Source organism: Falco cherrug, chromosome 6, assembly GCF_023634085.1.
Source record: "Falco cherrug isolate bFalChe1 chromosome 6, bFalChe1.pri, whole genome shotgun sequence".
NCBI lineage: Eukaryota > Metazoa > Chordata > Aves > Falconiformes > Falconidae > Falco > Falco cherrug.
Window position 1 is genome coordinate 47,436,589 of NC_073702.1, and position 27,629 is coordinate 47,464,217.

General features: G+C 40.3%; 1 protein-coding gene across 5 annotated transcripts in view; it reads right to left on the minus strand.

Moving 5' to 3' along the window:
* The window catches only part of CNKSR3 (CNKSR family member 3), a 58,914-nt gene that overhangs the window by 7,573 nt on the left and 23,712 nt on the right, over window positions 1–27,629 (minus strand). For 3 of the 5 annotated variants that reach the window (XM_055713353.1, XM_055713354.1, XM_055713355.1), the window contains 8 exons: window positions 21,859–22,022; window positions 14,091–14,293; window positions 12,765–12,852; window positions 8,866–8,907; window positions 6,843–6,962; window positions 5,072–5,131; window positions 2,200–2,268; window positions 1,221–1,454 (listed from right to left, as the gene is read on the minus strand). In XM_055713353.1, the coding sequence (XP_055569328.1) occupies window positions 1,221–1,454; window positions 2,200–2,268; window positions 5,072–5,131; window positions 6,843–6,962; window positions 8,866–8,907; window positions 12,765–12,852; window positions 14,091–14,293; window positions 21,859–22,022 (980 nt within the window). The remainder of the gene's footprint in view (window positions 1–1,220; window positions 1,455–2,199; window positions 2,269–5,071; window positions 5,132–6,842; window positions 6,963–8,865; window positions 8,908–12,764; window positions 12,853–14,090; window positions 14,294–21,858; window positions 22,023–27,629) is intronic. The other 2 variants (XM_055713356.1, XM_055713357.1) reach the window with 1 other exon arrangement.

Genomic DNA, 27,629 nt, shown 5'->3' on the forward strand with positions numbered 1-27,629 from the left:
TTGCTCATCTGAGCATGTTTGCCATTTTGCCCTTTGTGGCTCAATTCTATGTCCCCAGCATTTTGCCAGGTTCCTGTCTGCCTCCAGGAGAGAAAAGGCTTGAAGGATCTTTTCACCTTTGTCAGGAAAGAGGACTGCACTCTCCCCTTTTTGTAAAGGGCCTGCCAGGCTTTCACTCTGACCGCTCAGCTAATAGCGCCCGTGCACAAGCGCCTGCATTGTACTAGTCAGCACACTGGAGCCCGTAACTGTCAGCAGGCTTCTCCAATCACTCATTGCCCAAGGAAACACCGCTTGGCACAGTTTATATCCCAGCCCACCTCAGCTCCTCACACCTGTAACAGTCCTTGCTTTGGGTAACCCTGGAAAACTCACAAGGTGGTGGTTTTTTTCCTTTGGCTCTCATTAAATGATAGGCATAATGCCACAAAAACAAGACATACACACTGGTGAAAGGAAGGATAAAAAAAGGAGTCAAGTGCACGTGTCTTCTACACCGCTTGAGAAAAATTTGCCTGCATCAAGACTTGTGATACCTACTGTCATTTCATGGGTTGATAAGTTATCCCCACAGCTGTAGGGAGACCTGTGTCAGAACAGAGGCAGGAACAGAAACTCTCCCTGGTTGTCTTTATTTCAGGTAATCAGTTCAGATTCAATTAGGTTATTTCTTCCAGTTAAGTATTAAGAGCTCTAAGCTTCTTAATACAACAATCTGTTCCTCAACACAGTTATTTAAGAGTTATCAACATCACCTTCTGTCTGCTCATTACCCAATCTGTGAATTGCCCAACAACCAAATCTTATTTAAAGAAGTAGTTTAAACAACTTCTTAAAAACACTCTTTCCCACCCTTCACCAGACTAAAAAGAGGACAAATACATGGAATAATCCAAGTTATTTCAGCAAACACATTACTCTGCTAAATAGGGGAAGCATTTATTACTCCATGCTGATGAATTCCCTACAGATCAGTGGTTTCAGCAGTTTTGTCTCAGATAAGCTCTCCCAGTAGCCCACAGACTGATTAAAAAGCCCATCACATTTGTGTTTGCATTGAATCCCTTCGTGTATCAAGAGGGGCATTATCTGGGTTTTTATTTAAAAAAAAAAAAAGAAAAGAAAAAGACAAGACAAGAACATTCTCCCATTTATCTAGGAATCAGAAGTGGACAGCCATATCACCTAACCTTCCATGACCTATATTTAAACATGAGTACCTGGGAGCATTTCTGGTATTTCTCTTTTTCAGGTTGCGACCAAGGCATTCCCATCCTGGCGTTAGAGTTGAGCCAGCAGCCTCTCACCTGCACCAAGGGTGGTTTCCAGCGCAGGTTCTTTAGCGGAGCGGGAGTGAAATGGAAGGAGCCAGTAGGACGTTTCTTGAGCAGCAGCCTAACTCCAGCAGGATTCTCTCGCAACTTTGCCACCAGATTTTTTAGTTGCCATCCAACCTGAAAGAGAATAAAGACATCTTTTATTTAGCATTGCTTTTCTGAAAGCGAGCAAACAAGAAAAAACAACCTCCTAAGCCAATCTGTTTTAACCTGAACCTAAACAGAGAAAAGGATATCCAAAATAGCCAAAACTAAGAAAAAAATTGGGAAGTTCTTTTTTTGGAAGGTGGTTCTTTGTTTTGTTTCAAAGAAACATCTCTACTTATGTAGATTTTAGCTGTAAATTAAACACCAAGATATCAAGCAATGCTTTATACCTCAGCTCCAGTCCCAGAAGGATGCATGGATGTGCTCAAATTGAGTAACAGGGATTGACAGTGGACTACTTTTGTCATGTTTGTTTCTCACACTGAAAGGCATTGCTTACCTATACTAAGCAAAAATGTAATAAAATTATCTGAGTTCCCAGATGCAAATGATTTGACAAATACCTAAGTTTTTTTAAAGCTGTTTTTATTTGCATTTCAGTAGATTGTAACAGTGCATTTTAAAAACAGGCCTTAAATAAAACAAGAGGTATTTTAATGATGCATACAACATTTGAACGTGAAATACTGCATATTTATTTTGTTAAAATATTGCAAAGAATAAAATTTGTCTTGAAAATAGAATGTTAAAAAGCCGCAATAATTTTAACAGGGAAACACCAGAACCACCTCCTGACCTCATCCATTTAAAACCTCTGGGAGCATGCATTGCAGAGCAAGCATAAGGGAAGTTGGTATGGCTGTTTGTTACTAACCACAGTTTGCCGATTAACCTGGATCACTTCATCACCAGCATGAATCTTCTGAGATCGATCAGCAGGGGACTACAAAGAGGAAAACATGAGGCACACAGTTCAGCAGGTTTTCTTCCTTCCCATAACCACCCCCACCAAGCTAAATCAAAGGTTGTACCTATAATGAAAAGCATCACTGAAAGTTTTCACACAGCTAGATCACACATTACATCTGTTGATGACTTGAAAAATGCAAATGACTTCAACTTACAATTTATTTTTTTATATTGGGGGACTACAGGGAAAGGGAGAAGGCATAACCTGAATCTGTCATAGGCCAAATTGTGCTTCAGTCCTGGGACAGTCTACACTGCCCTTTTTCCTCCAGTTTGTACTGAAGTTTCAGACAGCAGTGGGAAAGGACTTATGTTAGGACAGAAGTCTTCTCTTAACACCCATCTTAAACTTAGCTTTCAAATAAATTGTATACCGATTTTTTTAAAAACACACTAAGATTCTCAATGTACAGAACACAGGACCAAAAAAAAAAAAAAAAAAACCTCTAACCCACAACACAGGTCCGTTGCACTTTCCCTTTTTGATTCCTAATGTAAATAAGAGCTACTAACTTCAATGTGAAATCACCTGCCTGCATCATCCAGGTCAACAAATATAAACATATGCTTGCACACATCAAGTGTGTGTAGACAAGTATTTTTCAAATACCTATATAATAATGATAATACACCTTAAAATACAATTTTCCTTTAAAAAAAAAAACCCTAAGCTCTAAGGAACCATTAGCAAGGAATAGCTAAACATGTCAATATTTATTTAGATTTATCTACAGGTGGTACCATGCACAAGCTGTCACTGCAGTTATAAAAAAAACAGTCTTGCTGCTGTAACACACCAACTCTGACCAGCCTTGACAACACCCAAAGTGCACAGGCATACTACCTTGCTATATTGCACCCCAGGCACAGTACAACTTCCCCTCCCATTCCCCCCACGCCGTGAGTAACCACTTGGCAGCAGGCCAGCTCTTCCTAGTGACTCCAGGACTAAGTACTTCTCCTCGTCATCACACCTTCAGAGCTCAAGTAAGTTGTTTTATTAGAAGAAACAATGAATAAACAGTGCAACAAGGGAAGACAACATGGGGGAGTTTGTGGGAGGCTCCAGATATCATGAGTAACCCCATTTTCTTTGTCTTCTCGCTTCCTCTGAGAGGAAATGCCTCCCTGGAAGGCTCAATATATGAGTCAACCAATATCATAAAAAAAATGCTGGGCCAAAGTCAAGTTTGTGAAAAACAAAGCTCATTTCAAAGCTGTCCTTTGGGCGATCAACAGCCTGTCTGAGGGAGGGTGGGGGGACCCTTGCACAGAGGACTCCTACAGCAAGTGCCAGCTAGTGCAACACCATGATTGCATTCTGAGAACTGAGGAAAAAACAAAGTTTAGATCTAGGCCAAAGTGACACACGAATTCACAAGCAAGATGGCACAACTGGGAATCCTCTTGGCTGACTGCTATGAAATGCACAGACTTCCCTATCCTTCCAATGCAGAGTACTGTTAATTTTGGATTGCAGTGGAATTGCACCTCAACACACTGGCTTCTGGGGATAGCTATTTAAATAGCATTTGAAACCTAGCAAAAAAATTGAACTAAGACCCCCGCCTGGGTCACCTAAATGATCCTACACCACCCAAAAGACATCAGCTGTTTACAGATCTCAAATCACTTGTCAAGTGTTGTTGCTCTAAAGGAAAGAGCCTCCCCAAAGAAATAACCAGTGTTAATAAAAAAGGACTGCATTTAGGTCAACACTGAAAGCTATAGAAGCAATACAGCCCCACTTCTCGCCTTCAAAATGAGATCTATATGCACAGGCAGCTTGTTGGCAGCCAGCATTACACTCTTTTGCACTTAGCTAATGTTGAAATTGCTGTCAAAGTGGACTTGGTCTCTGTTTCAGATCTTATACAGAGTTATGCCAGGGTAATAGCATAAAAGCTATAAAAGCTTTCAGTTTTCACTCGAAACTGCAAGCACAGATTTTCACCTACTCCTCCCCTGGTCCCTGAACTTGGCAAAGGTATACTAGAACCATTGGTTCTTTCCTATTCACAAAAGAGGAAAAAGAAAGAAAATGCACCTCTGCAAAAGCAAAGATCTTCCACTCATCTCTCTTCCCCGTCCCCCCCTCTTTCGGCCACCACTCCTGTAGAGTGGCATATCTGACAACATCCCAGCATCACCCACCAGCCTCATCTGCTGGCCAGAGGTCCACTGCGTTGACTGTCCAGAAGCCTTTAGTAAAGGCTCAGCTGCAGAGAACTCACAGTGTAAGAATGAAATAAGAAACCATCTGCAGCAAAAAACCGAGTTGCCTATTATGCTGACCATTTACTTCCAACAAACCACTCAGTCTTTTTCCACAGTCTTTTTACTCTGTAAGGTATTTTTGTCACTGGACACCTCATAGATTTCATTACTCATTACTGAATTTCGCACACTACCACCTAAACATTCCCATTAGGGGAAACTGCCTTTGCCAGGGAAGAGCAAATACATTCAAGACTTTGTTAAGCAAGATACCATAAGCACTCAGAAAAGCAGATACAGTAACTTATTAAAGCAATTATTTTCATGCCAAACATTTGAACTCACTCATGTACTTGCAGAAACTGGTTTAATTAGACTAACACTGAAACATGCAGACACAAAATATTTACAAATTGTAGATAAACAAATGATGCATCACACAGTATTTAAAGCAGTAATATCATTGAAGTCATATGTAAAACAGGAAAATGTAGTAAAAAGAAGTCTAACTCAAAGCTACTGTCAGATACCCTGAGTTAATCTACATTTACCTCACTTACATTTTCTGTAGTTCCAGTTATTACATGTAATCCATCATAAGTCGATTTGATGTACATTCCCTAAATGTAAGTAGAAAATGCAAAACAAGTTTAAAGGCAAAAACCCACATAACTTATCTGATGAAACAACTGTTGGCAACAGACTCAAAACATTATTAAAAACACCCAACAATTCACATATTTTTCCCTAGAAAAGTGTGTGGTCTAATATTACAATATTCTAAACCTCTTCACAGATCACTTTTACTGTAATTAATTATAATATTTATAACAACTTAGAACACCTAATATATGGAATGCAATTTAGAAACATTGTCTCATTGGTAATGCCAAACACTGCTGGTTTTGCTGCCTTGTTGGTCTTTGGCCTTGAACAAAACTTTCTGGCCTTTCTGCCCAGCCTGCACTAGAGAACTACAGGTTTTACTGGACGACCACCAGCTGTCTCCATAAAAAGCACACTTACACAGGTGGGCTACAAATACTGCCTACCTGTTTTTTCACAATTTCTCTTGGCAAGTCAATATACAGACTGCCATAAGCAATAAAAGCTATGACAGAACTAAGTATTTGTGGCTCTAAACGTTATTGCTGAGTGTGAACACAAGGACAAACTCAACTGAACCAGGTATCAACCATATGAACACCAAATTAAAATCACCAATAGATTAACTAATAATTGCATCGATTTCCCCACAAGTGGTCATCAGTACGTTGTTTCATGATTTATGAACAAATACATCTGTTTCCTACCTACGTCTGTTAGAAGCACTCACTGAGCTGTACAGAACTGGGTGTTATTCAGGAGTCATAGGCAACTTACCTGCCTGAAGTTACCACACTTGCTTAGAAATATAAGGAAAAACACAAGATCGTTTCCCCCTTCCTCTCCAGCTAATTCCCTTCCCTCTTTGCCTATCAGTATCTAATTGTATGCACCCACCTCCTTGTTTCTTACTCTAGTCCGAGCTAAGATGATTCTGCTTCATTATAGCTTGTGCATTAACATAGAATTCCCCATAATTTCAAGAATGCATGACTGATTCGGCCAAATCCAGTGGGCTAGGTAAAACTATATAGCACAGTAAGACTAAAGCTTCCTCTAAAAGTGTTCATCACTTCTGCCTCCAGGGCCAGGGAAGGAATACAAATACACTTAAGAATTTAAATTCCCTCCAACTCATTCTAACATGTCTGCTCCCCAGCCAGAAAATCCACCAAGATTTCAAAAACTTAGTTTCTCATAACCAGCACTCAGCTAAGCAGCATCCACTGAACTAACTAGATTCAGTGATGTTACATGACCACTAAACATTTAAAAAGGTTTCTCATTTCTAATAACAGCAAGCCTCAAAAATCCGCATGTTCTTCTCAGTCTTGCTAGAAACACACATAAAATAGTCTTTCAAAACAATTTCTCACCACCTTCTTCCACCCCCAACCCCACCTAGAAAGAACAGCTGGTTAAGATAACCTGCAAAAATAAGACAACTGATTTCACAAGCTTCTGTAAATTCCCCAATATCCTAGTTAAGACAAATCTCCAACAACTCACCATCAAAAATTACTACTTGGGATCAAACCTATTAAAATACATGCCCATCTCTGGTAGCCACTCCAGCACACCATCTGACAATTAGCCTTCAGAGTTCCTCCCCTTGCCTCTTTCTGTTCCCCATAGGATATTACTGGTTTTGAAATATCTTGCTATACACACAAAACTACCTATTAAACTCTGGGGACATTGGGACATGCCAGAATTGGTTCTTACCAGGCCTTCCCCAGGTTTAATGTTAGTTAAATGAACCTCCTCCAGACACGCACATTGGCTCATCAATGGATCTGTAGTTGATCGGATGGCTTTATCACAAATGCCATTTAAAGTCTTGGCCTACAATGAGAACATACAAAAAACAGCTACAAAATTTCTGTCCTGGCTTCTTCCTCTTTCAGTTTTCAAAAGGAGAAAGGAAATGAGTTCTAAGGCTTGGTCTACTAATAAATCATAGCTAAAAATCACTGAAATAGAAGATTAATTTGTACAGATTATTCCATAGCATGTTTATCTTCTTACTGTAACCTAATACAAACAACTCATTTCAATTAGTGCTACCTTACCATCACTAACAGATGCCAACACATCCTCTATTAAAAAAAATAAACACACAAAATCCAGAAAAAAATTGGGTTTGGGTTTTGTTTGTTTTAACCAAAGTATAACCCATTAAATCACAAATATTTTTATGATTTCTTGTGGGAACAACTGACAGTTTTTCATTTTATTCTTCATTTCTGCTATGAGAATAAAATTGGTCATGTGTCAGAAAGCGAGGTGCTGGCCGCTGACTTATCCACACAAAGTTTTACAGTATAAGGTAGGACATCTAACACTTCAGCATTTCAGCATTGCTTCTCTCCACTGTGCCTCTAAAGTGACCTCTTCTGGAATGCTTCTGCAGGCAAAGTTCATATTTCATTTTGACCAAAACAAAACTGATCCTAAGCCAATGCTATAACTACAGGCAAATTCTGACCTTGCCTGTGTGTCAGTAAAGTCAAAGGCAGAATGGCTCTGTCTAGAAGAACTTTTAACTAGCAGGATGGCTAATTAAGGGGGGGGGGGGGGGCGCGGGCAGCAGCGCTGGCAGAACAGACACACAGAATTCAGTCCAAAAAATCCGTGCTCTCCCTACGCTCACAAATTTCATTAATGCCCCACAGTGCATTTTGGGTCTTGACATTAACTGAAGCAATGCTGGAACTCAAAGTAGGTTACAAAAGTTTAACAGAGGGGAGAGAGGATTAGTACACAGCACAGTAGTTAGTTACACACAGTTCGGGAACCAGCAAGGTCAGCCACCTTTCACAAGGGGTTTGAATCCCTGAGTCAAAGTAGACATATGTAATTGCAGGATGGGGGAGCAGTCTCATAGGAAGACATTGGTTTGGATTACAATAGTCCAAACAATAGTTCCAAAGTTTTTTGGTTTGTTTTACATCAGATTTATAGAGCAGCAATAAAATAAATCAAAACAATGCTTAAGTGTGAATGTGAGGAACTGCTCAAACAAGGGAACACCAAACAACAATACCGACTTCCAGAGTGGGTGTACACAAATGGAAAAAGAAAGATGCAAAAAATCCCTTTTACGTGGTCTCATTATTTATGGACAAAATTATTTTTAGTTATTGTGCTACTAAATTCCTACGCATCTATGAGCTAGCGGAAAGCCTTATCAAAGAGCACAGCCTGGTTCATGTCAAAAGCAGGAAGCGATGATTAACCATTACAAAATATAAAAAGCATTCCATTACGCTCCTCACTTGGTCACAAGGCTGCTTCAACCAAGCCTGAAAACTCCATCTCAAACACAGAAACAGAACTTCAGTTCGGTGGCAGAGCAGTTTTTACATGAAGAAGCTTGCTAAGGCATAGTGTCTGCCTATTAAAGCACTAAATGCATATCACAGGCATAATTGGCTTATTTAGCCTACAATCATTCTACAGTAACACCTCTCCCTTGAAAATCTAAGGTCTAAATTCTCTTGAAAAAAATAGTTGTACAATGAAGCATCAAGGTATACTCGATTCCATGTTATTACACACACTACCGATCTAAATTTCATTGATTTCCCTACAGTAAAGAAAATTCACAAAATAGCCCATAAGGTTTACTTGCATGACATGCTTGTATGTGTGGGATTGGAAAGCTGTTATTCATACAGTCAGCATAGAAGCCAGTAAAATAAATGTGAATGCAGGCAGCTGGGTTTCAACAGAAACATGTACTTACTACAGTCTGAACTTTATCTTCCATGTCAGCCACAGTGCAGTCCTAAAAACAAAACAAGAACAAAAGCCCTACATTAACCAATAAACATCTAAACACATCATCTCTAAAACTCTGCAAAACTGCCACTTTAACCCCGAACTGAAATAGAGTTATTCATGCTGCAGGGATTAATCAGATTAGTTTCACCCAGTAGGGCTCAAATGTACTGTTAAACAACTATTCTCTGGCCCTGGCAGAAAGCAATAATAAACCTTGAAAACTAAGAGAACATGGGATTCAATTACAGCAGCAGACTTTTCCAGAAAAGCAGAACCCTGCACAATAAAACTAGCCTCTCAGAAGGCCAGGCACACAAGCTTGCCTTACACCAATAAACCCCAACTCAGGCATCAAAATGGATCTAAAACATATTGTTAGAAGCAGAATGAAGAGTGACTTTTTTTAAAATATGCTGTTGATGACATTCCTGAGGGCCAGAGGACTGTACACAAAGCTTTATTTACACAGCCCAGGTACAAAAGTCTTTGATCTGAAACAAGTTCATGTAACAAGCTACAGAAGTTGTCCTTGTTTTCTGCAAGGACAGCTAAATTAGAGAATAGCATTAGATTCTCAGACTAAAAACTTAACACAGCAAGTAAATAGCAAAACAAGATTTACGGTATCTATAAGAAGAAAAAACTCAAATGCCAAGCATTTACACAAGCTTAAATTTCAATATATTTGCCCTTGACATCTGTATTGTGTTTGCATGGCAAGGTGTTAGTAGTGGGGAGCTACAGAGGTGGCTCCTGTGAGAAGCTTCCCCATGTCCAATGGAGCCAATGCCAGGTGGCTCCAAGATGGACCCGCTGCCAGCCAAGGCCGAGCCCAACAGCGAGACTGTGGTAGCACCTCTGGGACAACACATTTAAGAAGGGGGAAAAAAATCCTGCACAACAAATTGCAGTGGAAGACAGGAGCGAGAATATTTGAGAGCAACTACTCTGCAGACACCCAGGTCAGGAAAGGAGGGTGAGGAGGTGCTCCAGGCACTAGAGCAGGTTCTCCTGCAGCCCATGGTGGAGCAGTTATCCACCTGCAGCCCATGGAGGACCCCACACCGGAGTAGGTGGATGCCCAAAGGAGGCTGTGACCCTGTGGACCCATAGAGAGAAGAGCCTACCTAGACTGAAGCAGGTTTTCTGGCAGGGCTTGTGACCCCATAGGGGGCCCACACTGGAGCAGTCTGTTCCTGAAGGACTGCATCCCATGGGAAGGACCCAGGCTGGAGCAATTCATGAAGAACTGCAGCCCGTGGGAAGGACTCACATTGGGGAAGTTCGAGAAAGACTGTCTCCCATGGGACAGACCCCACGCTGGAGCAGAAGAGTCTGAGGAGCCCTCCCGCAGAGGATTAAGCAGCAGCAGAGAATGTGTGATGAACTGACTGCAAATCCCATTCCCCATACCCCGGCGCTGCGCGTAGGGGAGGACAGAGAAAATCAGGAGTGATGTTAAACCTGGGAAGAAGGAGGCGGGGGAATGTATTTTTATGTTTTGGATTTATTTCTCATTATCCTACTCTAATTTAGTTGGTAATAAATTAATTTTCCCCAAGTCTAGTCTGCCTTGCTTGTGACCATAACTGCTGAGTGATCTCTCCCTGTTCTTAACATGACCCATGAGCCTTTCATTATATTTTCTCTCCCCTGTCCAGCTGAGGAGTGACAGAGCAGCTTTGGTGAGCACCTGGTGTCCAGCCAGGGTCAACCCACCACACCACCTCGACCTGCATAGGTACCACACAATGCCCAAGAAATGCATTCAGGAGCTGTGAATTGAAGCTGTTCCACACTTCTGATTATCCTCAGCACTTCTTCTGTTCCCTCCTACCTCTGTTCTGTGCTTTTAGATACAGAAATCAAAAAAAAAACATGCAGTCCAGTCCTCCAGATACAGACACACCAGGGATATATATTAAACAGCTCAGATATGAAAACATAGAGAACATAAGTCTTAACACCCTGTTCACTGTTGTAATGACCTCCAAGGACTGAGGGTCACACTTTCTAGAGTCTGTCAAAAGCTTCAAGACACTACTACAAAGTTTAGACATCATCACAATGCATCAGCATAATTTCTCTGCTAAATACATCTGCATGAATCAATAGTGAATGTCATCTACCATCACACAGCCCAGTTGCTCAACATTATGAATGCCTTATGCTCCTCTTCATTTCTACTTACTCTGATTATTATTTTAACCATAAAGTTTGCCATATAACTTGAAAAAACAGTGGAGTAAACTCTGTTCCTTGTACCCATGTAGCTCTCATTAAAGTCAACAGGAAACTTATTGCAGTCCCACCTTGCTTTATTATTCACCCACCTTCACCCATCATTTATGATTATGCAGAGCAGCACTGGTTCCACAAGAGCCACACTGGTCTCTTCACTATGAGAACCAACCATTTATTCCTACACTTTATTCCCTAATAAAAAATACTTTTGATGTCTAAAAACTCACCTAAATATTTTTCAGTTGTATCTCTCTTTTCCCCATTAGTAGACTCCTTCAGGCCATTTTAATGTATCTGCTGTGTCCCAGCACAAAATAATGTTGTTTCTTCCCCATCAATGCTTTTTCTCATATATGTACCAGTCCCATACTTCTTATAGCCCATATCAAACTGGCAGAGTACTCTGACACTTGAAACGCTAGGGTTGTATTCACCAATTTCCATTCCTCTGCCATCAAAGGCAGATTTAACTGACAGTTTAGACACCATTTTTAGTAGTTTTATTAATACAGTTCAGCAATCTCATATCTCAGTTCCTGTAGCACTCTTGGGTGAACACCATCTGCTGCTAGAAGTGCTTACTGTTCTACTTCACAATCTGCAAATCTGTAGCTGTAAATCACTGACCTTCTGCAATTGCACACACAGCGCCCAAACAAGGGCATTCAGCAGCAAGCCAAAGCTGTGTGCCTTTCAACTTACAATATCCAGACACCATCCTTTCGCAATGATCCAACAATATAATTGGGTGTCATCATAGCTTGACAACTCACAGGATGCTTCTGTCCTTTGACATCATGCCCTCAAAACAGGGAGAGCATCACTCGTATCACAGGACATGGTCCTTTAGAGTTCGCACAATATACAGCCACAGACCAACAGCTAGGAGCAAGTTCAGCAGCAACTGAAGTGTGCACGCACTGCCTCACAGCCAAAGCAGTGGCGTGCTGTCAGAACAGTTTTTAATACAGGCAGTATCATCCAGAGAGTGAAATTATATCATTTGCCAAGGCTACCACAGTTTCTACATGTCCTTTTAGCTGTTACCAATGAGAATGCTTATCATACAGTTGATAAATAGAAAGTTTTGAAGCAACACACTGTGGTCTCTCACTCCTGGCAGAAGCTGTCTAGCTTGTGGGATTTGTATCGCCAAGGTGGCAGCTCCTTCCATTACATGCAGCATTTCCCATCTGATGGCCAAAACATTGTGTATGGGACAAGACCTACAGATTCTGCAAGCACAGACATAACCAGCAACGGAGTCATATTTTTGTTAGAGTTAGCACTGACAACTGTTTCAAATGTTGAAAACAAATCTTCAAATGCCAACTAACTATTTAAATATAACCCTCTTTCCATTAAAGCTCAAGAAAATGAGTAGCCTTTAAACCAGTTACTTAAGACACAGCCAGCAATAGCAAAATTGGAAATAAAGTGGTGGAGGGAACAAGTCAGAAAAACAGACAACTGAAAATGACCTTCAAAGTTTCAAGTAAGCTCTCATTTCCAGATCTACCTTCTAATTAGCACTCTGCACATAGCAAGCATGTTGCTTCTCCAAACACCCCCCTTCCTTCCTTTTTGGAAAGCAAAGAGGAAAAGAAACCATCTGACCTTCTGAACAGTAGTAGTGAGATCCAAGCAGAGCTGAATGATTCTGTTCTTCATTGATGAAAAGTCAGCAATACCTGTAAATGGTGTCCTGCAACAAAAGAAAATTCCTCTAGATCAAAGGCACCAGTCTTCACCCATCCTCCCTTATCAGTGAGGAATAGCATGTAAGAGTAACAGCTGTAACTGACATCTACACAAGCATAAGGATACAGTTTTATAATATATATACACTCCTGGCTGCTCAGTCTTGCTCCATCCTTGCATCAAAATTGGTGAATGTCTAGCCCTGCAGTAAGCAAGTTCAGAGAGCAAAACCAGAAGAAATGATCGATTTTCCAAACTATAGTTCTCTCAGCTGCATGCTCAGGTCAGATCACACTGTTATTAAAATCACACCCTTGGGTAGCTTTTAGAGCCTAGACTCTTACCTCAGACCCTCCAGACAGCTGCAAGAGCTAGAAGAAGGGTTGAGGAGTAACTCCAGCCGGTCTGGAAATGGACAAACCAGCCACCTTGCCAACAGTGAGTTCCAAAAGATATTTAGGGCAAGTTGACAGCAACAAGGTGAGATAAAAGGACCAGCTGAGAGGTGTAAACTGTTAACATCACCGCCTGGACACTCCTTGCTGGAGAACAGGGATACTGAAGGATAAAAGCGCTCCTTGCTGCCAGTCCCTGTGCAGCTCTCCTCCTAACCTTCCTTCTCAGAAAAGCTGGCAAGGGGCTTGAGAATTTATGTTCATCTGTTATCACGGACAGCATCCCTGCCAGCACCTGACCGGCTCTGTTGCCTGTTTGTTTCTGCTGCAGCTGTCACAAAACAGCTATGGCTCTTGCCAAGCAAAAACAATAATCAATAGAAGTAGTATTAAAAAAAAAAAAAAACACACAACAAAACACAAACCAAGAAACAGGCAGAGGCACAGTCTCTCCCACTACTCAGTTTTCAAATTGTACAGCTAAGGCCACAATTTCAGCAGAATATTAAAAATTCATTTGGAAAGAGGCCTGCCAATGACAATGATTTAGAAAGTGAGAAGGGAAGAGGAAGAAGTCGCATGTGTGAGAAACTGACCCAGACAGGAAGACTCCTGCTTTTAAACATTGTATCCAAACTGGTATGTAAACAGTTTCACTAGTTTCAGCAAGAGTGGAAGCACAAGAGTAGGTACCCTAGATTATGTTTGTCCACCAGAGGCCTTCAGGCAACACCAAAAAAAGTGAGAGATCAAGATTATCTTTAAACCCAAGTGTCTAAAAAATGCCCTACAAGGAAAAGCAATTCATTATAGTAGTAAACTAAAATAGAAATACTTAGATTCTTACCTGTCCAACCATGCCAGCAAGGCTTTAGCAGCACCAATAAGCTCTACCACAGAAGTAAGGAATTCATTAGGGGGTTTGCGAGAGGTATTTCCATCATAATTTGAACTTTTCCTACGGCTGCTGATATAATTTTGCAGATTGTTGGATGATGCTCGCAGCTTGAGAACCAGGTTCTTCATATTGTCTGTTTCAAGGCCATAGTTCTGCAAGGAATATTATTAAGCTTGATAGATATCCCTGTTGAGTCTTCCCATTTATTATGCCACAAGTTACGAATCCATATGGGATGAAAGGCCTGAGGACTTGCCCATTTTTTATCTGATTTTGGCAAAAATGCATTCTTAAGATTTGTTCAACACTACAGCCACTAAAGAATACTTTTCTGGGTGCCAAACCCCCTCAGTTTCTGACAGGAATGAGATCTGAGGACACTTTTCAACCAGAGTGAAGTTCCAATGTCCTATCAGATGTCATTTACCTTTAAAAATGTAGTTGGAGTGAAAGTCTTGTGTTGTTTTTCTTTTTGTTAAAGGAAAGTAAATGCTGTTTTTTCTTAAAATGTTTTCTATACTCTGGTACATAAACACTGAAGTAACATTTCATTCACAACTAAGGATAAGTTTAATCTGGCAAGAGAAAAAGTATCAACAGGAAGCAAATGTAATTTCACAGTCAAAAGCTTGAATAAATATTTATATCACAAGTTTTCAGTAATGGTGCTCCTTGATACAGCAGTTTGCTGTATTATTTGCAAGTTTGAGGACTGCATTAACACTATACGTCATAATTAAAAACATTTTTAGACATCGTATTTTTCATTCAACAGCATCTTTATAAAAGTTTTTGAACCCTAAGAAAATATGTAAGTCCTGCCTGTAACTTCAACTTTATAAATTCAAATACAACCAAACCACACTCTGTAAGGTTAAAACCCAATTGTTTTAAGCAAGACATTGATAATCTCATTCCAAACAAGTCAGAAATGTTATATTGTATCTGTTCTGAAGACAACTTCGCAATAAAGATTTTCTTCTTGCTGTCAGTGTGCAAATGTATGAATTAAGCAACAACATGTTGCTAAGTATCTTTACTTTTGAGTTACTCCACTTTGCAAAACCTCTGTGGGCATCTTCTCAAAGTTAAGTCCCAGGCAATATTTAGTTCTTTTAAAGTGCAAATTCCTACTTTTCTTAGATATAAACACACACACCTTACACACCCCACATAAAAAAAAACTACCCAAAAAAAATAAAAAACCTCCTTTTCTCTATTTTTTTTTTTTTTCTGCAGATTCTTGCTGCCAACCTCCAAGTTCCATAGTTTAGTCAGCTCCACTATCTGCTTTCTCCTTTTCCCCTCAAAACAATACATCAACTAAAGCAAATCTTAATTCCATCCAATTACAAGTTGCCTGGGGTTCCCAGTGCCTCAAACTCAGGATCACAGCATCACCCAGGCTGGAGGGAAGCTCAGAAGGTCTCAGTCCAACCTCCTGCCCACAGCAGGCTCAGCTGTGAGCTCATACCAGCTCACTCAGTATCCAAATCAGGTCTTGAAAACCTCTAAGGATGGAGACTGCACAAACTTTCTGGACAATATGATCCACTGTCTGACTGTTCTCAAGGTTGGAAAGTGTTTCCTTATACCCAGCCTGAACCTCCTCATTTCAACTTCTGCCCAAAGCGTCTCATCCTCCTACCACACACCACCATGAACATCCCAGCTCCATCATTCTGCCGATTGTGTTTGCCCCCACAATAAGTGCTGGGGATCTGCTGTTAGGCCTCCCTGAAGTAGACTCTTCCCCAGATTGAAGTCCCTCAACTCCTCCTCATGGGTCAGTACTCCAGCCCTGCCCAACCTGGTAGCCCTCCATCAACCCTGCTCTGGTTTGTCCACATCTTTCCTTGGGAGCAGATGTAGACTAATGAGTGACAAGTAAAAGGCTATCTATAATCACTTCCCTCCCTCTGCTGGCCATGTTCCTATTAATGAAGCCCAGGATGCTGTTGACTCTGCTGCCAGGCTACACTGCTGGCTTGTGGCTCCATCCGTTCTCTCCATAGTCAAGCATCCATAAAAAATGCTGGAATACCTTGGATTAAGTCATTTAGAAAAGATGAAACAGAACCTTTGCCCCAGAGAAGCCCATCAGTGTAAGGGGAGGTTTCAGCTATTCAGCTACCTTTACAGTATCTACCACCTCCTATGGATAGGATCCCAGTAGGTGTAAATTACACAAGTGCCTCCTGTCTCCCTCCAAAGGCTCTTGGCAAGGAAGTAACCTTAAAGTGTAGCCAGGAGTAGGGGTTAGGAGGACATAGCCAATTAAAAAAATGCCACTGTTGCAACAGCAAAGGATATCCTTAAATTTTCCAGGATCAGACTGAAAGATTTGGATCACTAAACAACATTAAAGTACTTTCACACTGTCATGTGTGAACTTATCACCTTTTAATTAAAAAAAAAAAATCAAACAAAAAAACCAATGCACAACAGCATCATTCAGATTTATTTCTTGCAACTAGTTTTCTCCTTAAAGGGCATTGCATATTAGTCTATTTTTGGAGGAATGCTTTTTCACAACAGGTCTGGATGCAGGGTAAGTTCTGGGACCACAAGAATTTGAAAGTAGCTACGTGCCAAGAAGGGAACATTTCAACAGGGGAATTAGAAGATGCTGATCCCCCTCCTTCCATAAAGGTACAGAAAATGTAACAGATCTTTTTCTGTACAGTGGTATAACCACCTAATCACTCTGGTCAGAACTTGAGAGAGTCTTCATATATTTAAGTGTCTCCAGGTCGGTCTTTCTGTCACTCAGATGCAGAAATTGTGCCCACCATCTGTGGGTGTCTGCAATTAGAGACAGCCCCAGCATTTGAGAGGGCACATGTTCATACACCAGGTCAGATTTTGGCTTTGGCCCCAAAACATTTACATACTCCTTATCACACCTCTTTCACCTTATTTATACAGCAGATCAGTCTGGTGTGACTTTTCCAGTTCAGCTACTTTTTAAGTAATTCTGTCAAGTAGTTCTCAGTTTTGAGGTGGACTTCAGCAACACAGGTGTTGCCTCTGGAGATGCAGGGCCTCCAACTTATAACTGCATCTGGTCTCTCCAACAGCCTATCAAGAGCACATTACAGCCAAGTTCTTCAGTCACTGCACAAAGCTTTCCTACAATTTACCCAGAGACTCCACAGAGTATACCTGAAATATCTAAATTAGCAGTTTGTGCTCCAGGAAAAGTCCTGGCTATGCACTACACCTATGCAGCACAACAGGGAGCACACAGCTCTTCAGTACAGGTGACTGAATTCTCCAGCTATGGATGAACCCTGAGGGACAAACTTCCCTAGAACAAAGGATCATCATAAACCAAACCACCTCTGCTCCAGAAGCAAGCCAGTGTCCTGACCTGTTTGCTCTAATACACATAAAACTATGCCCCTTCACCAGGTATAGTAATGCTTCTGTCCAAGCTGACACTGTCTTGACCACCTCACACATAACCACCTACTCCTGCAATTTTTCCATTCCTTCACTTGCAGTTTACTGGGAGGGCTGGTTTGGGGAACTAAACCATTTAAAAAAAAAAAATCATCTATTCCCTTCTTGGGAATAGTAGCATGTTCTCAGCTGGTTTAGTTCTCTGAAGTAGCTCACCACAGGGTCAGGTGAGTGCAAGCACAAAAGATCACTAATCAGAGGGCAGGAGGGGGTGGAGGCAGCACCTGACTTGGATTAATTTAACTTGTCAGAGAGCCGTAGCCCCAATTCAGGACAGATAGAAATGTTGATAGCATGGCAGCACACCAAACAGCCTTCACAGTGACACACAGTTGAAGTGCAAAGCTTAGCAGGCTTTTTTGAAATATTTCTACAGAACTCAAGCTACAATACTTACTTATTTAAGCAACTAAAAGGTTTTAGGTGGTGCTCATGAACCAAAGAACATGTCACATTTTCCTATCACTCCCAATTTAAAACATCAAAGTTGCTTTCACCAAAACACAGGCTGAAGCCAGCAGTCAAGAGCACCCTATGTCAAACATTCCCAGGTTGCTACTCATTAACCAGGGGAGCCACACACAGGGATGGAGCAAAAGAGAGCAGTACACACACATATACGGGAGAGCACAGGTGCTTAAGAGCACACTCTTTCCAAACTTCATTATATTTAATGAGGAAAAAGTACACTGATCAAGTAATTGCTCAAGGTCAGGCAGCCAACATAACAAAAGTGTGGCTAACCAAAGTCAAAAGAGCACAGCAGTTTGTCAGAGCTAACTTGGGCTGATCCAGAGCTCTGCCTTCCCCTTCACATGCCACAGGGCAATGAGCTGGATCTGCTGGCCGATCCAAGTGAAAACCAGCTGGGTGGGGGAGGGGGGAACAAACCACAGACTGAATGCCTCTCAAAACCAGAGCCAACTCAATGCATGCCCTGTATAAACACTAAAGTTAACAATAGGTACTGTCAGTGTCACCCATTCTTGCCCTCTCTCTTTTAACAAAAATGCATCCTAAAGAATCCTTTGGAGTCCCAGGTTTCCTAAAAACACCACTAAATTTAAGCTGAGATCTCTAGAAAACTGAAATCTTAGGAGGCAGTGCATAGATGTAGTGCCTTTGACGAGGATTAGCCACCAAAGTTAAGTCTTCATTTATGCATGTTCAATTTTACATTATGATGTTCTATTTTTTTGCACTGAAAATATGCTGGCAGAACATCACTAGCAGTGAAATTATCGAAGGCACAACAATAAAAACTATGTTCTTTTGTGGTTTAGTTTTGCTTGTTTCTTTGTTTTGGTGGTTTGATTTTTTTCAGATTGCTTGAAACTAGTATCTTTTCATTCTAACCTCAAGATAAATCAGCTTTTTTTTTTCTTGCAAACTCTCCCATCATACAGTATAGGTAAAGATATAGTATAGGTAAACACATTAAAAGCAAAAACATTTGCATACGGTTTCTTGTTAATGCTTGCATTGTTTTATATTTATTAAGCCCAAACAAAGCCTACTCATCAGGGAACGAGAAGTATGCATGCAGTTTTCAACACCACTCTAGATGCTCTGTCCCAATTATTTGGCTAATAAAGCTTATTTTCTCGATCCCTGCCCCTGCTTTTGGCTTTATATGAGTTTAAAAAGCCCATTTATGTATGCTTGTTCCCCCTCCTTCCCCAAATACCTCAGTCAACTAAGAAATGTCTTTCTCCTATCCCTTTCCTCCCCCAAGCAAATACTGTCATCAACAAAAGATGGAGGCACCCAAGTTGACTTTTCCCCCCTCCGGGAAATTCAGTTTCTTTGATATGTCTTCTAGATTATTTTAAAAAATAATCTTCAACACCTGTTCAGAAAACTGTTAGACCAGCTCAAGAGCAACAGAAATGTGTGCTCACATGAAACCTTCACTTTTTATCCCTGTCCACACTTCCTCCTGCTGCCTTTTCAGCTGCAGCTTTATCACATGTGGCCACTGCTACCAGGAGATGAGGGAACACTGCCTCATCATCAAAGCAGCAGAGAAAGATGCATTCGTTTCTCTTTCAGCTACACTAGTTCTACAGTTCACTTACAGCAGCAAACACAATAGCTTGCAGACATATTTCCAGCTTGGCAGTGTAGCTGCCAAAGAGGACTTTATCCCTATAAAATTTAAAAAAAAAAAAAAAAAAAAAAAGCACTGAAAAGAGGTCTGTATCACCAATGCTTGGAAAGAGTTACTGCAGGAGAAAGATGTTCCAAGGACAGCTGCTTCGCTGCCTTTAGAGCCACAAGTGTTCTTGCGATGTGAGGGAACCAAAACAGTGATCTGAAGGAAGCTCAGCTGGAATACTGCCAAGGCAAAACTAGATAAGAAAGGGAAATTAGTCTTGAGAACTCCAGGACTGAGGAACCGCCAGCACACAGTCTCAGTCCTTCCCCCGACTCCCATCCCAAAAACAACTTTCAAAGCCTGACCTCAAGCTGGCCCAGCCAATGTCACATTTCCACAGTATGTGCTGAAAGCATGTGGGGGGCTGGGGGGGAGGAGGAGCAGAAACAGAAAGAAATCCCCAAAATAGTTATTTTGCTTTCAAGGACCCAAAAGTTAGAGAAATGTGACCATGTATACACACACCATCCACTAGTATCAATACACAGACCCACTTTCAGAGAACTAATGCAGGTGGAATAGGGAAACCTTTATTCCCTCACACAAAAAGAAGAGACAGCAAAATAAAAAATTGGCTGTCACAAGAAATTCAAAACACAGTATTCCTTCAGGAACAAAGTCAACTAATTTTATACAACCACCCCAAAAACTCAAGGAAAAGGGCATCAAGAAGGTGACAAAGGGCACACCTAAAATACAGGAATTCTTCCTCCACCTCTTAAAAGGGAACAAGAACATTGCAGCTGCAATATGTGAACTGTCTAATGCATTAACTTGAGCTGCATTTTACAAAGGATTTCCAGAAACGAATCTGAGGTCAAAACTTTTGTCTACAAAGGAAATTAGAAGGAAATTGTAGGAGATAAAACACAGCTTTAGGTTCTGGCAGTTGTCCAGCTTTGTTCATTTTAAGAAGAAAAAAGTGCCTTTGGGGGCTGCCACATCCATTACTTCAGTCAGGACTGTATACAGCACACTGTACATTTACTAACCCACCAGACCCCTTCACTTGCCCAGCAGATTATCCATCCCCTCAACATGAACTGCATTTTAGGCTAATTACATTCTTCTATTAGATTTTCCAGCTAAATGTTAAAAATTTCTGCTATATCAAATACTGAAGAGGAAATAAAACTTTTTTAAATATAAGAGCCACTCTTTGGGAAAGAGTTCAGATTGTATGAAGTGATTTCATTAAATACACTTCTTTTAGTACAGACTATCCAATTTATTCCCGGTTATGGAGTATGAATGATCCCTGTAGCAACTGTCTGCAGCAAATAAAGCACATAGCACACAGACAGTAAAGACTCTCCATTTTAAAAGGAGTAAGCTCGGTGCTACAAGTCTCACCTAATGAGGGGATGGTGGGCCAGTGCTGGCCAACAAACCATCAGGCAGCCTTTCCCCACCTTTGCCCTCAATGTAGTCATATCTCTGTCACTCATTCACTGCGTTACACCAAACACATCTTCAAGACTGCATCCAAACTACATCTTTTAAATAAAGCCTGCACTAGCAAAACAACACAAAATATATTTATTCTTTTGAGCGTGTTTGTCTTAAAAGTATCTGTGCAGTTATATATCAGGAGTAAGACAGAGGAACAGCTTAAGCTCCAAATCCAATGACAATTTAACTCAACTGTCACTGAGTTTGTAAAACATTCCTCATTTGAGGAAGATTTTCTTCACTTTTTAGAAGGCTACAGAATTGCCCTAAACCCATTTCAACTGATGTGAGGAACTGTTAGCAGCTGTCATTTCAACAGTGCATCTTCTATCTTCTACGGCAAATTTACTCAATAGCAATTTTAAGACTCCTGTTGGTGAACAGAGTGATAACAATGCTACTTGTACAACTTCTTTCTTTAGAAGTGCTAGTGAATTAGTGTTGCCTCTTATCAGGAAAAACTTGAGTGCTATTAGCATAAAGCTTGCAAAAATTAAACAAATTCTTACTGTTTCTTTGACAACTATATGTAACAGAAAGCAAGAGACACAGATATTCTGGTTTTATGAGACTCGCCTCAGCAATTCACCCAGAAGAGCACTTTATGAAATTCTTTGTGTGTCTTTTTACCACTTAACTAACCAGTGCACACAGGAGATCCACAGCCTCTAGAACCAGTTCCTGGTGTCCAATCCGTGAGATACCCAAGTCTTCAAGGTCCTGGTGAGAAATCTGTAACAGCTGTTCACCATTTATCTTCTCCCGTTCAAATTTATGGACATACTGCTGCAGGCAATCATCCAGGCCTACCAAAACACAAAAAGATAAGGGGATGTGATTACAAGTTTCTGTCTTTTCTTCCCCTTCCCCCCCAACTAAACAAGCAAAAAAAAAAAAAAAAAAACACCACCCTGTGAAAGGCACAAATTGCAAGTTCATACAACATACAATGCCAAATTAGGAAAGAAAACTTGCAATGTGACTGAAGTTGTACTACAGGGGCATACAAACAGATCATGCAGGTTTATGTGCATCGCTGGGTCATCTAAGTCAATGCACAACCCACCTGCACTTTGTGGATCAAGCTCAGCAATGAAGAACATCCCTTTGGTATCGACTTAGGCAAAGCTATCAGGCAGTATGCATAGACTCAGCTGTCACAGTAACCCAAAATCCTGAAGGGCAACCAAACAACCACCACCACTACAGACAGAAAAGAAAAAAAAAAAAAAAACAAAACAACCCACACCACACAAACACACACAAAAACCCACACCAAAAACAAAAAAAAACCCCAAGACAAGAACAAAGATCTTGCCCAAAGTCTAGTTAAATGAACAAAGGTACAAAACCAGATAGTTCCCCATCCACTTTTATAAAAGGGCTGAATTAATTATGAGAGGAAGATGGAACAATCAAAGGCAAAGCAATCAAAATTATGTTTGGCTCAAGTATTATTCCCTTGATTTACGAGACCCTGCAGCTTCCTGAATCAGCCATTCCTTCCCCTTGCTAAGGATTAATGGCACATACCTATAAGAAATCTAATTCACTTTTGTATCTACAAAGTATTTTTAAAACAGTTTTGTTTTATCCAGGCAATATCCCCAAAACCCTCACTTTAAATTGTGTGATTCTATGATCCAGTTCTCTACAGTATCTTTTCCCCAGTGATTACAGAAAGGATTTCTGGTTTTCATTTTGCTTTATTTAACTAAAATTCAGGTGTTAATCCTGTTTTCTTCTGTATTCTACTCATTTCCTCTGTTCTTAAAGATTCTGTGAGCAGCAACAGTCTGGGGAAAAAGTTGGACGGATGTGGTACTTCAAAGATGATGCAGTACTCTTGATGCCCTGTTCCACTTCAACTTACTAGCTAGAGCAAAAGAGATCCTAATAGATCTGTTTTGTAGTGATACCCACATTCACTAAAAATAGTTGACAACAGCAAAAACTCAGGTTACACATTCCACATTTACTTTGTAGCATCCACAATAGCTACATTGTTTGACGATTCAGTTGTAAAAAAATTGAACCTTTAGCTGTATAAAGGATGTTTATTCACTACCCTGGCTCAAAAGGAAGCCATTGAGATGGACAGGATGTCGAATGCTGCAGATGAGAAATACGAACAGCATCCTGAACTACAAGGAAACGAGAGCCAGAATTCCAGCACTCAGTTCCACTCATGAAGCTGCAGTAGCAGCCCAGAAAACAAGCACTCCCAGCACACTCCACTGCCAAGAAAACATTTGAGACTAATCACAAGGGGGGTTCTAGGAATCACATGAAACATATTCCTTTCATAACAGTGACACAGGCAGTCACTGCTGCCTTGCAGTGTCTGGTCACAGCAGATCTGTAGATTACAGACTCCCAAAGGCACAGGCTTACTTAACACACATCACTTGCCTTTATAACGCTCGCTCAGAAATTAATAAGGACAGGCACTCTGGAACTTAACAGTCACCCCTTTACATGACTCTGGCAAGCTTAATTGTTGCAGTACATCAAAATCTGGCTGAACAAGCTTGACTCCTCCACGTGCAGAGCTAACAGTGTGCACAGCTTGATTTTCAAGCATAATTATGAATGAGAAAACCCCCATGCAAGATGAGCAGAGTCTCCCAGGGCTACAGTTGTTTGGGGTATACTCTTGTTTCTTCCCATCTGTCTTGGCAAGGCCACATAAATTTTGAAAATTGAGCCCAGTGTTCTCTTTCCCACAGGCACCAAATTCTCCCTTAGGCTGTACAAACTCTTTTCCCAGGAAAAATAATAAAAAGCCTGGCCTTCATTGTTTAACAATTTATTTTTTCAAAACAAGTTCTCAACCAAGGCTGACATACAGTACACATATTTGGCATTCCCAATTTTTAATGCTGTCTTGCAGACCACTGTTTCCCATCATTTACCATTGTAAGCCCATAGTTTCCATTAAAAATTACACAACCACCTAAAATAAAACACTTTATTCAGCATGCATTGAAGGTTTTTTTGGGGGGGTTGGTTTTTTTTTGATGCAGTGTTGCTTTCACCTACTGTCAAAACTTTTTGTTTTGCCTCAACTTCCTAGATTCTCATTCCATGCTAAGACATGAGACTCACAAATATAAACCCCCCCCCCCCCCAAATAAATACAACTATGACTTTTAGCTTGCCTGTGGTTGTTTTTTGGGTTGTTTTTTTTGTTGTTGCTTTTTTAATTCATGCTTGCCTGTTCTTGAAAGTCTCTTACAATTTGAACAGCTACCTCAACAAATATTTTTTTTCCATAAGGGTCCTTAAAAACAATAACTCTACCATCACGCTGTAAGACTGTATTTTATAAAATATTACAAAGTCACACAAATGTTAATTCAAAACAGCCAACACAGAGGCACAGCCGCTCAGCTAGAAATGTATTTAAAATTAAATGACCAAAAGTATGCAAAGCAGGAAGTGAAGACAGACCCACACACTCATGGCAAGCATTCACTAATGGTTTAAGATGAGCTTACTAACATTAGTGTTATTCTTTTTACTAAGAAACATATGGGAAAATCTTAAACATTTTAATTGAGATTGCAATCACATTTATAGACTATTGTTTAATTTTCCATCGTAGAAATGAAATGTTTGATCATCATATGCAAACCAAAAAATTCCTTTCCCTCTGGGAGAAATAGGAAAAGGGAGGAAAAAAGTTCAATAAATTAAATAATATTTAAAGTTAAGTTTAAAAAGTCAGACTCAAATGCCACTGGGTAATCTAAGTTAAGTGCTCATTTCTTCCTTCTTCCAAACATCTCAGTTCTTTCCATGCATTTTCTCTCAACTTCAGAGCCTCACATATACTTGGTATTGCCCATTAGGAAAGCCTGGATATTTCTGAGAAATTTAGATGAATTAAAATCTATAAAAATCAGCCTGCATTACTCAGAAAGATGCTTTCTTACATGCCAGGTCATTTTCAGTAGTGCATTATTAGCAGGTTCAAGCCAGAAAATAGTTTTCTCTATTTCCAAAAAAATTAAGTGAAGACTGACATTCGAAGAGATATCTGTATTTATCTCCTTTAGCCTCTGAAAAGCCCTTCTGAATACTAATCTATTAATTTTACACTCAAATTATGTTTAAAAAGCATTTGTCTCAATTGCATGTGAGAATTTTATGTTACTCCTTGCACATACATCAAAACTATGCACAAAAGGTAACATCCTTCCTACTTACAGAATTGTTAAAGAATGAGGGAAGATAGAAATAGCAATTGCAGAAACCTACCCAATTTTTACAACAATAGTAGTGGTGATTTAGGGAGGAGGAAGAGAAGGAGAGAGACTAGTCTGGTTAGCATTATTTGTATCGTGAAAACCCTTCTGAGAAACTGTAACTTGAACAAAACTCCCACCAAGATTTTGGCAGGTGTAGAGATGTGCAATAGATCCTAAGAACTGTCTAGACTTTTCGGTCTAAAATAACCTTCCACCACCATCTAAAGCACCTCAGAAGACATTCAATACCTTACATTCATACAAAAACATTAGGACAGGGCTTACACTTACAGATTTGCTCTGTTTCCAAGATTAAGAAAGTTATTTTGAATAAGAATTGGAGGGGGGAGGGGGGTTGGTGGCGTCACAACTTTGAGGGGGTTAAGAGGGTGGCCTGGGTTTAATCCATAACTATCAGTTTACTATTCAAAGACAATGAACATTTCAACTGTTGATAGATGTCAGCCATTCAGCAATGACATATCCGACTCCCAGAGCACTACAGACGTGTTTTACAAGTAAAGTCATTATGTAGTTTCATGCTTTTTGGTCGACTTCTGTGCTGGACACTACCAAATAATTTACCTACCATAAAGCAATAAAAACATGTAAGTAACATTATGGCCACAGGTCCAAAACCAGCTGACTCACCACCTCTTCTTTCCTCCCACGAACCCCACTCTTCCTCACTCTTTTCTCTTGTGAGACCCCAAAGTCTACATATTCCAACACAGCAGGGGCTGGGGGGACAGACAAGGGAAGGAACTAAGGAAGGAACAGGGAAGAGGAACTGGAAGGTGACAGGGATCATTTTCCACCAGTTTCAGGAACTTGAACAGATTCTCAGGACAGCTCATAAAATGCCAAAGCTGGCATGAGGAAGCAAGAGGAGCACAAACCACTTGAACAGAAGAACTGACAAGTACAAGACCTTTTTCAGATAGCACCACCACAGGGATCATTGCTCAACACAACATTATTACTATAAACATGGACTCATCTCTGTTGGGTGACTAAAACTGGCAGCACCTGGTGTCTCAGGGTAGTGCCAAGGTTCAGCTACAACCCTCAGCCCACTGAGGGGCTCCCTTGGACCTTAGCTGGGACTGCTGAAGCCTTCATGCCTCATCACCTTAAACACATTAAAACATTGTAAGAATCTGACCTTCCCACATAAAAAGTCACTCAACTCTTGTCTCCCTTCAGGGTCTATTTAGTTGTCACTTTCAGTCTCCAAAGACTCCTTGCACACATCAACTTCAATCCATCCTCCCAAGCCTTGAAAGATCATCAATTCTAGGAAAATCTTTGACATACCCCACAGTACATGCCATTATACTATCATTTATATTCCACCTCATTTTATAACTCTTATAGTGATAGCCTCCTCCCTTCATTTCCTCCATGTATTTCTAGGACTGGAAGAAACTAGTAAAAGCAGAAGAGAATCAAGGCAGCAAACGAACACTACAAATAGAAAAGAGCTACTTCATAAGCAGGTGAACCTGTTAACATCTGAGAAGGCAAATGAAAGTGAGAAAAAAGCATCTGCAAGACAACTGTGAAAAGCTGAAGCAGCTCAGTAGGACAGGTACAGGGTAAAAAGGAAAAAAATGATAAGTTCAAGGAGAAAACAAACACACTTTTAATATAGAATACAGTGGGAAGGTTATTCCACTGTAACACTAAGAATGCCATTCTTCTCCTGCAATATTACAGACCAGAGGCAAGGATGACTTTAACAAAGGAATGTAAGGTCCTTTAAAAAGATGATGATAAGTCTAGAGCAGTCAGTGAAAAATCTAAAACTGTAATAATTTGACCCTAGGTAAGAACTGACTTTCTATGACCCAGATGGCTGATTGTTCCTTGACTATTATTATTTTAGCATTTATCTGTCCACAAGTTTTCAAAACAAAACTTCAGTTACCAGTTGGTATGAGCCACTTTAAGGCCTTAGCTTGCCAAAAAAAATTAAAATCCTTCAAGAGATCTTTGAATTACTGTCAAATGTACAAAAGTAAAAAAAGCTTCCTCATTCATTTTTTTAATCCAGGTAGTCTCATAATCACTTATAACAAACACTACCATCATCTGAAGTACTAACCATTTTTTTTTTTTTAAAACACAGAATTGAAGGGCAACAGCTGCTTAGCATCA